General features: G+C 38.0%; 1 protein-coding gene across 1 annotated transcript in view; it reads left to right on the forward strand.

The window, feature by feature from the left end:
• FBXL13 (F-box and leucine rich repeat protein 13) overlaps window positions 1-16302 on the forward strand; it is a 60315-nt gene that overhangs the window by 33386 nt on the left and 10627 nt on the right. The window contains exons 13-17 of the mRNA XM_053464272.1: window positions 4650-4748; window positions 7148-7268; window positions 7343-7505; window positions 8339-8458; window positions 12460-12586. Of these exons, the coding sequence (XP_053320247.1) occupies window positions 4650-4748; window positions 7148-7268; window positions 7343-7505; window positions 8339-8458; window positions 12460-12586 (630 nt within the window). The remainder of the gene's footprint in view (window positions 1-4649; window positions 4749-7147; window positions 7269-7342; window positions 7506-8338; window positions 8459-12459; window positions 12587-16302) is intronic.

Raw genomic sequence — 16302 nt, forward strand, 5'->3', positions numbered from 1 at the left:
GCCACATAATCCAGTAGTTTATTAGTAAGCAAGAAGTTTAGTGCTTGAGGTTCTGGTTTATTTATTGTGTACATTTATGCATTGAAATCTTTAGCGTTGCTTTTATAATGAGACAGTGAAAAATGTTGTACAATGCAACAGTTATTGTATTTTTTTGTCTGGGGTTCTGAAAAGGCTGCATTTCGTGCTTGGCTTTTTGATGTAAATAATTTGCTGGATGCATCATGCACATCAGCTGTCTTTGAACATATTTAATTTCAAACAGAACACTATATGCTCTGTTGTGGTCTGTTTTCATGAACATGTAATAAATATTTATTTCTTGATATCTGGTTATATGGTAAAACATAGCTATCCAGAAGGTCAGCTAAATTAAAGTATGTATGTATACAATCTGATTAAAGCATACAAAATGGCATAAAAGTATTATCATCATCATTACCTTTTATATAGCGCCAACATTTACACAGAACTCTTTAAATTCAAAGGGTAAAAACAACACATTAGGTCAAGAAGGCCCTGCTCGCAAGCTTAATTATGAACAAGAACAAATCTGACTTGTGTTATAGTTTAAACATTCTAGAATCCTTAAAGGATGCAAATATATACCTATATACTGTATTATATATAAGCATGTATATTATATTTTATATACACACACATGGATTCTCACTTATGTTGTCTCCTGCATAAATATACATACTCTCCATCACATATACACACACTGTCCCCCACATACCCAGATACATACACATGCTCTCCTTCTAAGGATTAGTGATGCTGTAGCCCTTATCTTAATTTGTATAACTAAGTACCAGCAGTTAAGGTTTACATTTCAAACCATTTTATTGTGTTTGAAATATATGTTTTTAAATCCATTGATTGTTAACTAATAGACAAATTGATGGGCCTGATGGTAGCCACATTTTTTCCCATTGAAGTGCTTGCTTGAAATATATCAATGTTCCATGTATTGTCAGAAGACCATGGACATTTTTTTAAGAGGGTCTGGTTTTCATGCCAGAAATGTATCAATGTTTCAATGCTGTTTCTGTTTCAGTAGATACATTCAAATAGTATCACAAAACCACAAATGACAGACTAAGACAAATGGATACATTAGATAAAGTGGGCCCTCTTCTCAATCTTAATGAATTGAATATGGCTTGAAAGTTTAAAAGGATCAATCTGGTCCCCAAAATTCCGCTTTTATGTTTTTAATGCATGTTGTAGTCCTTTTAACATGTACTCTAAATGCATTTTACTGAGATTTCTGTCTCCTGTCCTCCCCTAGCTGCCTCTACTAGATCCAGGTAGTATTGGTATGTACACTGGTCAAAGTGGTATGACAAAATGGTGCTACTAAACTCTTGGCAAAAACAAAATTGGAAAAAAGTGTTAAATTCACTAAAGTGCCATATGACAATTGCTAGTATTGCTTGTCATCGCATATCATTAACAAAGTGCATTTCATTCTACAAGCTGTAGAATCCCAAAGCTATATTTTTGCAGAGATAATGACCTAAATCTGCTAGGCTGTAAAATATGTATGAAGTCGAGTAATTTGTTAATTTGTTGTATGGACAGTTTTCTACAAGTTATGTTTGGAATTTGTATAGTGATCTTCAATACATGTTGATCGTTAGACCCCAAGAGTGGGCATATCTGTTAATTAAAACAATTTCTAATTCGATTTAATTCTACAAATACTTCATGTGCTGAAGTAGAACCAGAGCTTTCAACCAGAGCGTGTTATAAATCACCTGAAGTTCTCTCCCTTCTCCTCATCTACCTGCAACTTATCCTTAAGAAAGGGATAATACACTCTATCACCAAAAATATATACCCGATCATAACAGCTACAGTATATGAGTTTGTTGTATTCCAAAACTTTGGGAATTCATATGGAGGCGGTCCCCCTTTTGCAGCTATAACAACCTCCACTTTTTTGAAAAGGCTTTGCACATGATTTTGTAGTGTATCTGTGGAAATTTGTGCCTATTCAACTTGAGTATCTGCCCTCACAAATGCTCTTTTAGCTGGACGAGAAGGCATGGTTCGCAATCGACGTTACAATTCATCCCAAAGGTGTTAAGTGGGGTTAAGTTGAGGACTCTGTGTGGCCACTCTAGTTCCTCCACGCCAAACTTGTCAAACCTTGTCTTTATGGATCTTGCTTTGCGGACAAGGGCACAGTGATGCTGGAACAGGAAAATACCTTCCCCAAACTGGGGCCACAAAGTTGGAAGCATCCAGTTGTTTAAAAGCTTTACCATTTACTTGAAGTAAGGGGACATAGCCAAAACCCTGAAGAACACCCCCAAACCATTATCTCTGCTCTACCAAACTGTGGGCACTATGCATTCTGGAGGGCAGCATTCCCCTGTCATCCACCAAACGCAGATTCATCCATCAGACTTCATCAGATAGTGAAGTGTTATTTATTATTCCAGAGAACATGTTTCCACTTCTATAGAGTCCAGTGGCAGTGTGACTTACACCACTCCAGCTCACAATTCGCATTGGGCATAGTGATCTTCAGCCGTGGAAGATCATTTCATGAAGCTCCTGATGGACAGGGCTTGTGGTGATGTTGCTTCCAGGGGCAATTTGGAGCTCTGTAGAGTGTGATGCTTCAGAGGATAGGGAGTTTTTACTGGCCACACACTTCAGCACCAAGCAGTCCGCTCTGAGTGTGTGTGGTCTGCCACTTCGTGGCTGAACTGTTGTCACTCCTAGGCTCACTTCACAATAATAGCATTGGGCAAATGTTGCAGGGCAGAAATTTCACAAACTGGCTTGTGGCAAAGGTGGCATCGTATGACTGCACCTCTTCAGTATGATCCATTCTACTGGCAACGTTTGTCTAGAGAGATGGCTGCCTATGTTCTTGATTTTATACACCACCATGGGTGTGGCTAAAGCACCTAAACTCAATAATTATGAGGGGAATCCATATACTTTTGGTCATAGAGTGTATAATCATAAGGAACAATCAGAATAATGCAAATCTGGAGAAAAGGATGTTAAGATACCCTTCCCCATCATATATACATAAGGTGGGTTTTTCATACATAAACATGGCTTACTTTATTTTTCCTAATACATACAGCATTTGTTGACCAAATTTTATTTTGTTAAAGGGCAATTATCATAAATTTTAAATGGCTTGAAAGTAAAACAGTGCACAATTATTCTTGACATAGACATTACAGATTTATTACCCTATGTGCAATAATATCATGTAGTAATGTACAAATACTGTATATCCATGTTTGAAATTATTAATTTGTGCACTGCTGCACTAATGTCACTAAGTCAGTAAATTAGACCATTAACGGATAATGTTAATAAATAACCACTATCAATCAATTAAATTGTGAATACTAGGTGCCAGGGATAAATTAGCAACAGAGTTTCCTGGAGGCAACAATATTTTCTTTGGAAAAATACCCTCCTGGCTGACAAAACCTTTTATCATCTTTTCTATATTTTCAGTATGACACACTGATGTGTTGTTGTTGGCTGCATGTTCGCTGTAGTGCAGCACATAATCCTTAACAAAATTGTGAAGTCTGCAGGGACTTTTAAGCGAAATAGCTCATCAGATGCATATGTAATGCAAGCAATGTGGTTCCAGGGAATGGACAGAACAAGTTTTTTTCCGTTAGATGAAGTACATTAAGGAAAGACCACATTAGCCCCATGAGTACCAGTTTAATGCAGTTTGAAATTACTTACAATTAACGAAATCCTGTTTTTGAAGGTCTAGATGCAGATCACCAGAAATAAACAAAACATTAAAACTGTGACTTTAGTGTGTGAAAGAGTGGAACAAAATATTTTAGTGAGCTAGTATAGTAATTCCATGGTCATATAGTGTGCATTTTATTTTCATGCTTCATTTAATGTCCATAATTCTGCATATATAAAAACTTAAGTGTCTACTACATCCAATCAGTCAACTTTACATTGAAGAACTGTTGGTTTATGTATGTATCTCCGCTGACTCCTACAAGTGGATACTTCCTCCTCTTGCCTCCGTTCCTCTCCTTATGGTTTATTATTCCCCTTGCACAATGCAGAGATCACTGTCCGCTGCATGGGTTGTAGGTAAAAAGTTACTCCGGCCCAACGTTAGAAAAGTGGTCCTATCATCATAGACCCAGTGGTAGGTAGCCCGATTCCATTAGTTGCTACAGTGATTCAATCACTTTGCACCGGGATCATAAATCCTCTTATGCACTTGGAACACATGTTAAAGTGCCTCATTGGTAGGGAATTGTTTTTGGCCACTAACAGAAGTTTGAAAATGAAGAACATTAGACAAAACAATCGAATGTATACTCCCGATTTTTCTCATTGTTTAAAATAAAGTTTGCTTCTACGAAAGTAAAGCATTTCACTGATATATGAACATAATGAAAAAAGGTTTATAGTCTATAGTAAATTTCCAAAAAATGACCCCTTCCTGCATCGGGTTTTGCCATTGCAAGATGGTGTAATAAATAAACAACAGTGTAAAAACAGTGTAATTAATAATTTTATAAACATATTTTATTATTGATAATCACTTGTGTTACTATGCATAAAATGTATGTTATGTTTTGTTTCAAATGTTACAAATCTTTCATTCTCTTTATCCTCAGATATCTGTGGAGGGATTCAGATTCATAGCTGCTGGATGTAGTTCTCTTCAACAGTTGAAAATAAATGATATGTTTACGCTGACAGACAACTGCATTTTAGTGAGTATGACGAAAGTACCGGTCCCCCAAAGAGAAGATGTCACTGACACTGGCCAGTGATCTATAGCTGCTGTTTCCATTGTAAATTCCACCTCCTAAGGGCTTCTGGCTGGTATCGAATCACAGTTCATTGACTCCGAGGGGATTTATACCCTATTCATCTTTTGCAAAAATATATGTCGTTTAATGGAGTATCTCTGGTTTTTAGGACATATCAAGAGACCTGTGTTATCATCCAGTCCAGATTCTTACATATTGTGCACATCTGGAGAAAATACAGAGAATATTTTTTTCTAGAAATAGTTGAAGATGTTTTATGTATGTAGATTAATGTAGATTCATAGATACCATGTCGATGACTACAACTTTATTGCTTTGATTTAAAGGTTAAACGATCTTTCAAATGATAGAAAATGATTATCGCATGGTTCTGTAATATCAAAGTTTATCCACAGATTTAGTGTAAAGTGACGGAATACCAGTTTCTAAAAATAAGTTGATTTGTTAACTTATGAAAGTCCTGTATTCAAATGCCTTGTGGTCCATCCTGTGTGATTGAGCTCTGTTCTCTGAGTGATTCATTTACTTATATCTGTGCCAGAAGCTTTCTTATAACACAACGGTAAACTCAATGCATCTGAAATCCCTATTTTATTTGGTTCGGCTACAGAACTATCTAAAAACCATCAGCCTGTCCGTGTAACATCTCCTTACATTATCTGAGTATTTGAAAAGCAAATGAAGTGTGGTCTGGTTAGTTCCACCCAAAGTCACCACCTGCATTCCTGGTAGAAGTCTCTTTGTAAAGGAAGGTGGTTTCTGTAAGAGCGTGTCGTCCACCAGAGAGTTGGATAACTATGATCCTGGCCTTTAGGAAAACATAAGTCCTTCCGTTTTGTCCTGCAAGAAGGATGAACTGTTCCTGTGTAAGAAGAAGATGACTCTGTGAGCTTAAAGCCTATTAAAATAGCAAACCCACTTCATTAACTACACTTCAATATAGCTGCTTTCCAGTAAATCGTTTCCTCTGCCGTTAGATAGATGGTGTCTTCTTGTCCAGTATCTCCAACCTTGACTAGGCGCCAAGTAAGGTTTTTTTTTTTTAACATTATATATATATATATTCATTGCTTAATCTTGTGAAGGATCTGGAATGCTTTCCTTTCTGTGCACAATTGAATGTATCCTTGTTTTTGTCTATATGGGAGTTCTTCCCATACAGGCTTCCTGATATTTGCTTGAAACAAATCACAGCGTTTAATGTAACAGTAAAAATAGAATCTCCAATAGAATGCATTTGGAAGTAAAATGACTCACTCCAATAAATGTAATGGTCTACTGTTAAGAGCACAACCTCGCTCTGTACATACTTTTATTTGAGGAAAAAAGGACGTTGGGGATACATACTCAATAACGTAGACTCAACACGCAGTGTTTGTCAGTGAACATCCGTTCAGAAAGCAGCCGAGGTGAGACAGTATCCTCCTGAGGTCTTATAGAGAAAGGAACGCAATCATGTTTGTGAATGTGAAGATCCAAGCACGTGACACTGCGGACAATGCAAATATACTAGATTCCAAAAGGAATTTAAGTGACATGACCCTTCATGGTTCGACCAAGCAAATAAATAATGAGAAGTATTCATGTTCACTCCCTTTTGCAAGATATGTTGAGCTTTACAAACTTCATTGCTAAAAGCTACACTGCAAAACAGTGTAGTGAACAGAACAACTGAATAATCAGAAACTGTATCCATCAATCTATGTGGAAAAGACCAAATTCATTCATGTCACATAGAAAGTATATTAGTTTTAATAGCCGGACATAGAGGGGTGTAGATAAGTGGAACTGCCTCCCAGCTGATGGCAGAGGCTAATACAGTGTGGGAATTTTAAACATGCATGAGACTGTAAGCTCTGGATTGGAGTGTTTCCAATAGTTTTTTTATTTTTGTTAAAATAAAGTCATAAGCGTCTATTAAAGTTCTTACCATGTACCTTAATATACATTTCATGTACATTCATTGCCAGTAAGGCAGTTTGGGGCATTAAACTGTCCCTTTAACGTTATTGTTAAAACTCTATTCATCCTTCATTTTAATTGTGGTGCAGAATCTGTTACTACTTTGTAAAATCAATATTTGATACAGTAACCATGTTTTTTTAGAGTTGTATAAGTCATACACTCAAAGACTGTAGTAACATAGAGAACCTTAATGTGAAAGCATTCATTTTAAAAGCAGTTTAATACATCTCTCTATTTTTCCGGAATAAGGCACTCTCTTGAATGAATGTGGTATAGTTTTCTTGCATTCTATAAATAAATAAATAAACACTGATTGCTTATAAATGAACATGCCGCGTGCAGTGTTATATTTGACATGACTTATTCTTTTCAAGGCTCTTCTTGAAAAATGTCAGTGCATTACATCGGTCTCTCTTCTGAGTTCCCCGCATCTTTCCGATGCAGCCTTTAAAGTACTCGCACAGGGAAGAAAACTTGTAAAACTCCGAATTGAAGGTCAGAGACTATACTTTATTTCCCGTTTGCTGCCTTTGTGTTATTTAGTTTAACATCGCAGTTTATTGTTGCAGGAAACAACAGGATTACTGATGCAAGCATCAAGGCGCTTAGCAAATCGTGTCCCAATCTGAATCACATTTATCTAGCCGATTGTCAGAAAATTACTGATGCCTCCCTAAAGGCAGTAGCAACACTGAAGAATATTACTGTATTAAACGTTGCTGACTGCATAAGGTAAGTGACTAAGGCTTACACTGTTCAGGATACTATCCACTTTTTATCCATGCAATATATTATAAATACAATAAAAAGTAAAATGTGCTTATTCTCACTTGAATTCCTCTGGATTGTACATTGCTATAGCATATGACGTTGGCATGTAGCCAGTTTCATCACATTGGGTGTTCTGTTTCCTGTTTAAAGTAACTGTGACATAAAGCAGACATGAAGGAAAAGACTTGAAATATTTATCATATTTAGCTAACATGGCTTTATGCCTTAATAACAATGTATAGCGTAAAAAGAGAATTATTTTACTAATTGTGATACTTGCAGAACAAAAGTAATAATTATTGTCTATTTTAATAACAATATGATCAAAAGGCATTGTCCTCTGCATGGGACTTGTAAATGAAAGCACGGCGATAGGGAATATGCCTACCTCATATTCATAAACCCAATGCCTTTTAGAGCCACTTAGTAATACTAAGCAAAATAATATGATAATCAATGGAACTTAAAAAAAACTGCAGTGTTAGCATTTTAAAACTCTTGGAAAGTTTTTAAATCCGTTTTCTCATGCAACAACTATAATAAAACATACCACCAAGCGGATAGAACATACATTGAACAATACGCTGTCGGGCTGTAGCACTCGAGACACAGTGAAATAGTTATTGTTATACGTTATACATCCATTCTTCACTTCTTATTGAAGTACCAGTTTGTAACTTAGAAGCATGATTTCCTCATTGGCTTTGTTTTGTGCAATAACAATAAGCTTGTTAGACGTAACGTTATTGTAAAGCTCTCCATCATGTTTCATACACCTGCATGCTTTATTTTAGGATCAGCGATCCAGGTGTCCGACAAATTCTAGAAGGACCATCAGGTGCTAAGATCCAAGAGTTAAATCTGACTAACTGTCTACGTGTCAGTGATTTATCTCTTCTGAGAATAGCCCAAAAGTAAGGAAATCGTCTGTATTATTTTAATGAATCTTTTGCAAACAGTCAACCATATGCATCTATAGAAAGGATACAGAAGCTCAATGGTTTTTGTGTTAACGCTGAGGTAGTGGTGCATGAACATACTCTATAGGGCCTAGTGTATAGAAAATGAATATTTTGATGTCACGTGACTATCCGACAAGTGCTATATTCTAAGTGAGATGTTAACACTATTACTTTCTTGCAGGACACACACAAGATATGCTAGTAAGGCAGTTGTTATGAATAGAGGATAGATAAACCATTTTATTATAATCCTCTATTTATATAGTGCCCACAGTTTACGCAGCATGTCTTATAGTAAATACATGTCAAGTGTATGACAAAACTAGAGTAGACAGACTGAGACAAACCGATACATTAGATAAAGAGAGTTTTGCTCACAAGCTTACACTCTAGAGGGTAAAGAGAAGCATAAGGTATGGAGTAAGGGGAGATGGATGACATGTCAGATAAAGGAATGGATCCTGAGCTTCTGTTTGTGTGGTACCAATGCCAATAATATAGGGTGACCAGATGCGTATGGGCAAGCCCTTGATTGGGTCCTTTACATAGTAACATAGTAACATAGTTCATAAGGTTGAAAAAAGACCAAAGTCCATCAAGTTCAACATATATACATATTGTGTCCCTACCGTGTTGATCCAGAGGAAGGCAAAAAACCCTTATGAAGCAGATGCCAATTGCCCCATACCAGGGGGAAAATTCCTTCCCGACTCCAAATATGGCAATCAGAATTAATCCCTGGATCAACGTTCTGTCCCTATTAATCTACTATCCATAACTTGTGATATTATTGCTTTCAAGAAACACGTCCAGGCTCCTTTTAAACTCTTTTATTGAGTTTACCATTACCACTTCCTCTGGCAGAGAGTTCCATAGTCTCACCGCTCTTACTGTAAAGAACCCCCGTCTGTGCTGGTGTAGAAACCTTCTTTCCTCCAGCCGTAGAGGATGTCCCCTTGTTATAGATACAGTCCTGGGTATAAATAGGTCCTGGGAGTGATTTCTGTACTGCCCCCTTATATATTTATACATAGTTATTAAGTCCCCCCTAAGCCGTCTTTTCTCCAAACTAAATAACCCTAATTCTGATAATCTTTCTGGGTACTGCAGTCCTTCCATTCCCCTTATTACTCTGGTTGCCCGTCTTTGAACCCTCTCCAGTTCCACTATATCTTTCTTGTACACTGGTGCCCAGTACTGTACACAGTATTCCATGTGTGGTCTGACTAGTGACTTGTACAATGGTAGAATTATTTCCTTGTCATGGGCATCCATGCCCCTTTTGATGCACCCCATGATTTTATTTGCCTTAGCAGCAGCTGCCCGACACTGGTCGCTACAGGTAAATTTACTGTTAACCAAGACTCCTAAGTCCTTTTCCATGTCAGTCGTCCCCAGTGTTTTCCCATTTAATACATATTCCCAGCCTGGATTTTTCTTCCCCATGTGCATAACCTTACATTTATCCGTGTTGAACCTCATCTGCCACATCCCAGCCCAAGCCTCCAACCTATGCAGATCCATTTGTAATCGTGCACTGTCCTCTATTGTGTTAACCACGCTACAGAGCTTAGTATCGTCTGCAAAGATTGATACTTTACTATACAATCCCTCTACAAGGTCATTAATAAATATATTAAAAAGAATAGGACCCAAAACTGACCCCTGTGGTACCCCACTAGTAACAGTCACCCACTCAGAGTATGTACCATTAATAACCACCCTCTGTTTCCTATCACTGAGCCATTTACTTACCCACATACACACATTCTCCCCCAGCCCAAGCATTCTCATTTTATGTACCAGCCTTTTATGTGGCACCGTATCAAATGCTTTGGAAAAATCAAGATATACGACATCCAGCGATTCTCCCCGTTAAAGTTAAATGTGAAGCCAACTCAATCCACAATAAATATTTCACATATTTAATGTTATTATACCCCTCAGCAAATGATCGATTGAATAAAACCCTTACATACATTAAAGCATTGAGGCATGTTTTGCCCTCCTTGCTTAAATCTAACTGGAAAATAATATTTTGGGAGTCATCGCTGAAATAAATACAATAAATTTACAAAGGCATGTAAATTCACTATTCAGTATTTTGAATATTTGTTTTAGTGTGCGTAAATATTCATTTTATTGATTTCAGAATGTAACTGTGTTTCCTCATTTCTTCATATTTATTAAACATATATTATAGAACGGCCCTCCAAAACACTCCATGTATAACTTTATCTTTCTGCTTCACGGTAGATTTAATGTATCCCTCTACAGCATTTCTATAAACCGTTCTTTGCTGTGAAGCATGCTTTGATCCTTAGCATTAATTTGCACTGGATAATGAACTGGTTCTGAAGGGTATTGCTTTATGCTGCTATTACACCAGAAACATTACAGAGAATAAGGATAGCAGAAGGATGTTGTAAAATATAGCTTCTATTCAGATCAGCCTTAATGGAATACTCTTTTTTTCTTAAAACGATGTACAGCTCAGATGTGATTCAATTCCTTGGGTGGGAAACTTTGTGCTATAGTTTCTGCAGTGCTATCAGAACTGATATCCCAGTTTTGGGTTGTGATTCTGCTGGTGTGTGATCTTCCTGGAATACACATTAATGAACATGAGCTAATTGGTTTTCCTGCCAACAGTGCATATGCTGGCTCAGAAATTGCCTAAAAAATTAATAGACCATGTTTTGTTAAAAAGGTTTTTAATGTTTTTTTTTTGCTTTTTGAGTCACATTGCCAGTACTTTAAACTTTTATATTTCTAATTCCTTTTATAGTTGATAGAAATAGCCTTTGTTATACCAGTAAATTGAATGCCATTTCAAAACCAACTGAGCATTAGCTGCCTCTTATAAGTGTTTGATTGTCCGTGTTGCATCATAAATCTCACTGATTTCTCCATTCAATCGTTAATTTAAAAAAGCATCAATCAGAAATTAGAATAGTGGCATTATTTCATTGTCACTTTGAGCTTGACATACCCCATGTACTATGTTATGTGTTGTGAAAGTTGTTGAGGATATGAAACTAAATAATAAAATTATACCAAGATAAATACCATTAGTGTTGGCAAAATAGTTCAAAAAAATTAGACCTAATTTCAATATAAATATCAATAGCCCCAGGTAGCCTTCAGTGGGTTTGGCTGCCCTGAGGAGGAAGGGAATGGCCTGCAGCGGGGGTATTTGTAGGGACACACACCTCATTGCTGGAGTATGATCAGACATGGCAGACTTCTGTCACATGACAGGATCAACCACTAAGAAACTACTTTTGTAGATACAACAGTACAAGAGTGGAAGTTGCATGGCTTTCTGCTTGAAAACAAAAAGGAAAGGCTCAGAGTTATTGTGTCAAAACTCAAAACCCCCAGCCTGCAGACACAGGAACAGAGATACTCTGCAAGTTGGAACTTTGGTCCATGGGCACAGAACTCTGTGTCTTTATGTGAGGATGTCTCTATATGAGTGCATGAGTGGCTGCATTTGTGTAGGTTTATGCACATACCTGGGAACTCTATGAAAAGAAGAAGAGACTCAGCTATTATAACATTTGTAAAGATCTTTGGACATTCAGTTAACTGAAGCAGTGGGAACTTGCTTTGCAAAGTGCAAGATGTAAAAAAAAAGCTGCAGAAATTTCTCCTGGAGTGGGACCTTCCAGTCACTGACTCAATAGTGTTATTGTCCCTTGTATGAGAAAAAGCTCCAGAATTGTAGGAAAGAAATGTTTTCCTACAAGCCATGAGCTTTGTGATGCCCTTGAAACTTGATGCACTTGAACTTAGTGTGTATTCTTGATCTACCCTTAGCTGGAATCATGGTAAACTTGGTAAAGTTTGTAGAATTAATCTGCTAAAATTATGCTCTTGTTTTTTGTTATTTGTTTAAAACATAGATATGCATTATGTTGTTTCTAAGGAACATGTTGCTTTCTCTTTAGATGCCATAACCTGACGTTCTTGAGCCTTCGTTTCTGTGAAAACGTGACAGATTCTGGCATTGAGCTCCTGGGGAACATGGCTTCGCTCATCTCCATTGATCTGTCTGGAACCAGCATCACAGACCAGGTGAGCCATAAAGTTACCAGCGCACAAACAACAATAAATATAAACAAATTGTTTATTATTGTTTTTCTGTGGGGGAGTGTGTAAACCCATGAACTGCAAATGTGTTCTTTTCATGGAAGTGAAACCTTACAGAGACAGGCACGATGACACATTCTTTGATCCTGTGAGCTTTCAGAGGCTATTGAGTATTTAGATATATAAACCAGAATATCTCCAATAACCAATGCGCTGTTGTAAGAGTGTGCTTTCATTATCTGATCTGAATATTAATGTTTGACTCTATGTATAATTTACTTAAATACCCACCCTTCCCATGAAAATGGCCAGATTACAAAACCCATTTATTATAGCACTTATAGGAAGACACCTACTTCATCCATATAATCAAACAGGTTCTCCTGAATAGGGCTTGGGTTTAGCAATGTTTTGTCTACTTGATGTAGATCATCTGTATACTATGTTTTAGTGGATTTGTTATATACGAAAACGTGTCCAGGCTCCTGCACAGGGACATGGCTAGTGTTGCCTTACAGGTAGTAGGCTGTATCTTTTTTAGACAAAAAAAATAAAATTTCTTTTCATTCAGTACATTTTCTACAACTAATAATTTAGATCTTGGTAGACTGGCGACACACAACACATTTAACAGGGCGCAGTTCATATTTTAGTTCCTCGCTTGTCAAGAATACCACCACTCGGTTTCTTTTGGACGAAAGTGATGCTAGGAGGAAGGAGGCTCTTCTACTCACACAATGATGAAAGTCAGTGAATAAGTCTCGAAGCATTGACTCCAAATATGCAAAGGGAAGTTAGAGGCTGGGGTGATCACTCTTGGGGTTGTTTGCCTAATTCTGCTTATACACAACTGTCTAAAATAGGCTCCAGGGCCAGCTCACCATAGAATGACGCTTGTTGGCAGATGCATAATACAGTAAAGGAAGATTTAAGAAGAGAGTGGTTTTGCTGCTGGTCTTTGCTTTGGAATAATAATAAAACCATACTGCTAGCAGGACATAACTGTACAGTGATCCCTTTATGACACAGCACATACTTCTGAATATGATCATATCCTTCAAACCCACACTTTCCTATAACACTATAATTAAGTTTACTTTTAGATCCAAGATCGGTAAGGTTTTACGTTACAAAAAAACAAGATGTACAATAAAGGATAATTCTGATTTCTTAAAACAAGTGTGTATATATGTATGTATGTATGTATATATATATGTATATATATATATATATATATATATATACACATATTAGGACTATACAAATGCATAGTTGACAGATTCTTTTCTTACTAATTGATGTATCTAATGTCATGAGTCTTAGTTTCCACTCATTTTTAGAGACAGACTTTCTTATTCAATCATATAATTTTTTTACCACAAACCCCAAACTAAATTAATGTATTAAAACTAGCCATTTAGCTTTTGTTTTTCAGACAGTGTAATTGTTGTGGATATGTTTAGTTTAAAAGTAAGGGAGTGTTATATGTTGTGAAAGCTGAGGTATGTGTGTGAAAATTAGAACTAGCATATATATTCCCTGTTATGATATTGTCTTCGCTTCAATCCTCTACCCACCACTCATACAAACTGCTGAAACTAGGAATCACAAAAATGGATCAGTAGCTTAACAACAGGGGCAAAATAACTTGGAATTTGTGGTACATTTAGTAAGGCCTGATCTGAGTGAGTCCCCCAAGCTGCCCCTCAAGACCCACCATGGTGAAGGAGTCTATTCCATCTTCAGTTCCGCGCCTGGTGTGGTCCACCAAAATGCATAGTGTTGCAATGGAACTCACAGAAGCAGAGAGCTGTATGGCTGACTGGGAATATTCAAAGCACTTTCCCCTTACTAGAGAATTCACAGAGGACTCCAACATCAACTCTGCCTCCAGACCCTCGGCAGTTTGAAGTTGCATGGAAGCAATCATTCGCAATAGGGTAATTTAAAGTATTAATTGAAAAGAGGAACATTTACATGACAGGGGAGAGTGGGTGAATGAATGTAGGATAGGGGGAATAATTATCCGCTTTGTTTTAAATCTACACATTCCCTTGGAAAAGTTTCTGCTGACGCCCATATGCATACCCCCTGTATGTTACCAGGGGACAAGATTACAATCAAAGGAGAGAGTTGTTTTAAGGATATTCCATGTCTATTATTCTGCCAGAAGTAATATTTTTGCATACGGCATGATAGGGCATTCACATCTGGATCACAGATAATGCGTTACACATCAAGGAGAACATAAGGTACAGTTCCTGATCCACATGCAAGGAACAGAGAAATTAGTTTGTCATCAGTTATTTTATTAAAACCATAGCTTGTTCTTACTTGCTTGTTTTTAAGTTGCAATGGAGACAATATGGGAGGCAAAGCCCTGCAAAGCCCTGATACCAATTGTACAGGCCTGCAGGTGGTTGTGGGGATACGAAGCGGTCAGGTAAAGGTCAGCAATGTTGTATTAGGTAGGCTTCCTAAGTTCAAATGTTATATTATATATATATATATATATATATATGTATATATATATATATATATTAGGGCTGAAAGAACTAATCGATAAAATCGATAATAATCAATGATGAAAATCGTTGTCAACGATTTTCATTATCGATTAATCGATTTTTATCGATTATAAAAAGAGGTTTTTTTCAGAGCAAATGCTCTGAAAAACTCCTCTCTTGATATAATCCGACCTCAAACAGAGATCGGATTATAACACTGGAATCCAGATCCCCCGCAACGCTGCAGGGGACCTGGATTCCCCTCACTGTCGGCCGGTCTCTCACTTCCGTCTCTCTCCCCCCTCCCATACACCCCTCTGACTCCTCCCCCCCTCCCATACACCGCTCTGCCTTTCTACCCGGCTCCGTTACTGACAGGCACTTTCACTGCAGCTTCATAGAAGCCTCAGCGTAAGTGAAGGGCAGTAACGGAGGCTGTCTGTGCGCATCATGCAGACCCCCACCGGCTGACAGAGAATCATACACCACTCCCATACACCACTCTGCCTCTCTACCCGGCTCCCTGGTGTCTTGTGAACCTCCGTTGCTGACAGGAGGCAGAGTGGAGTATGGGAGGGGGGAGGAGGCAGAGTGGAGTATGGGAGGGGGATGGAGGCAAAGTGATGTATGGGAGGGGGAGGAGGCAGAGTGGTGTATGGGAGGGGGGAGGAGGCAGAGTGGTGTATGGGAGGGGGGAGGAGGCAGAGTGGAGTATGGGAGGGGGAGGAGCCAGAGTGGTGTATGGGAGGGGGAGGAGCCAGAGTGGTGTATGGGATGGGGAGGAGCCAGAGTGGTGTATGGGAGGGGGAGGAGCCAGAGTGGTGTATGGGAGGGGGGAGGAGCCAGAGTGGTGTGTGGGTGAGTTATATTGGTGTATTATGGTATTATGAATTTCAGGGCATATAGGGGGTATAAGGCATATCGATATTAGGCATATCAGGGGGGCATAAAACATATCTGGGGGTAAAAGGTATATCAGGGGGCTCAATGGCATATAGGGGGCATAAGGCATATCGATATTAGGCATATCAGGGGGGCATAAAACATATCTGGGGTAAAAGGTATATCAGGGGGCTCAGTGGCATATAGGGGGTATAAGGCATATCGATATTAGGCATATCAGGGGGGCATAAAACATACCTGGGGGTAAAAGGTATATCAGGGGGCTCAGTTGCATATCACTGGCATATAAGG

The sequence above is a fragment of the Spea bombifrons genome, chromosome 4 (genome assembly GCF_027358695.1).
Source record: "Spea bombifrons isolate aSpeBom1 chromosome 4, aSpeBom1.2.pri, whole genome shotgun sequence".
In the NCBI taxonomy this organism is placed as follows: Eukaryota; Metazoa; Chordata; class Amphibia; order Anura; family Pelobatidae; genus Spea; species Spea bombifrons.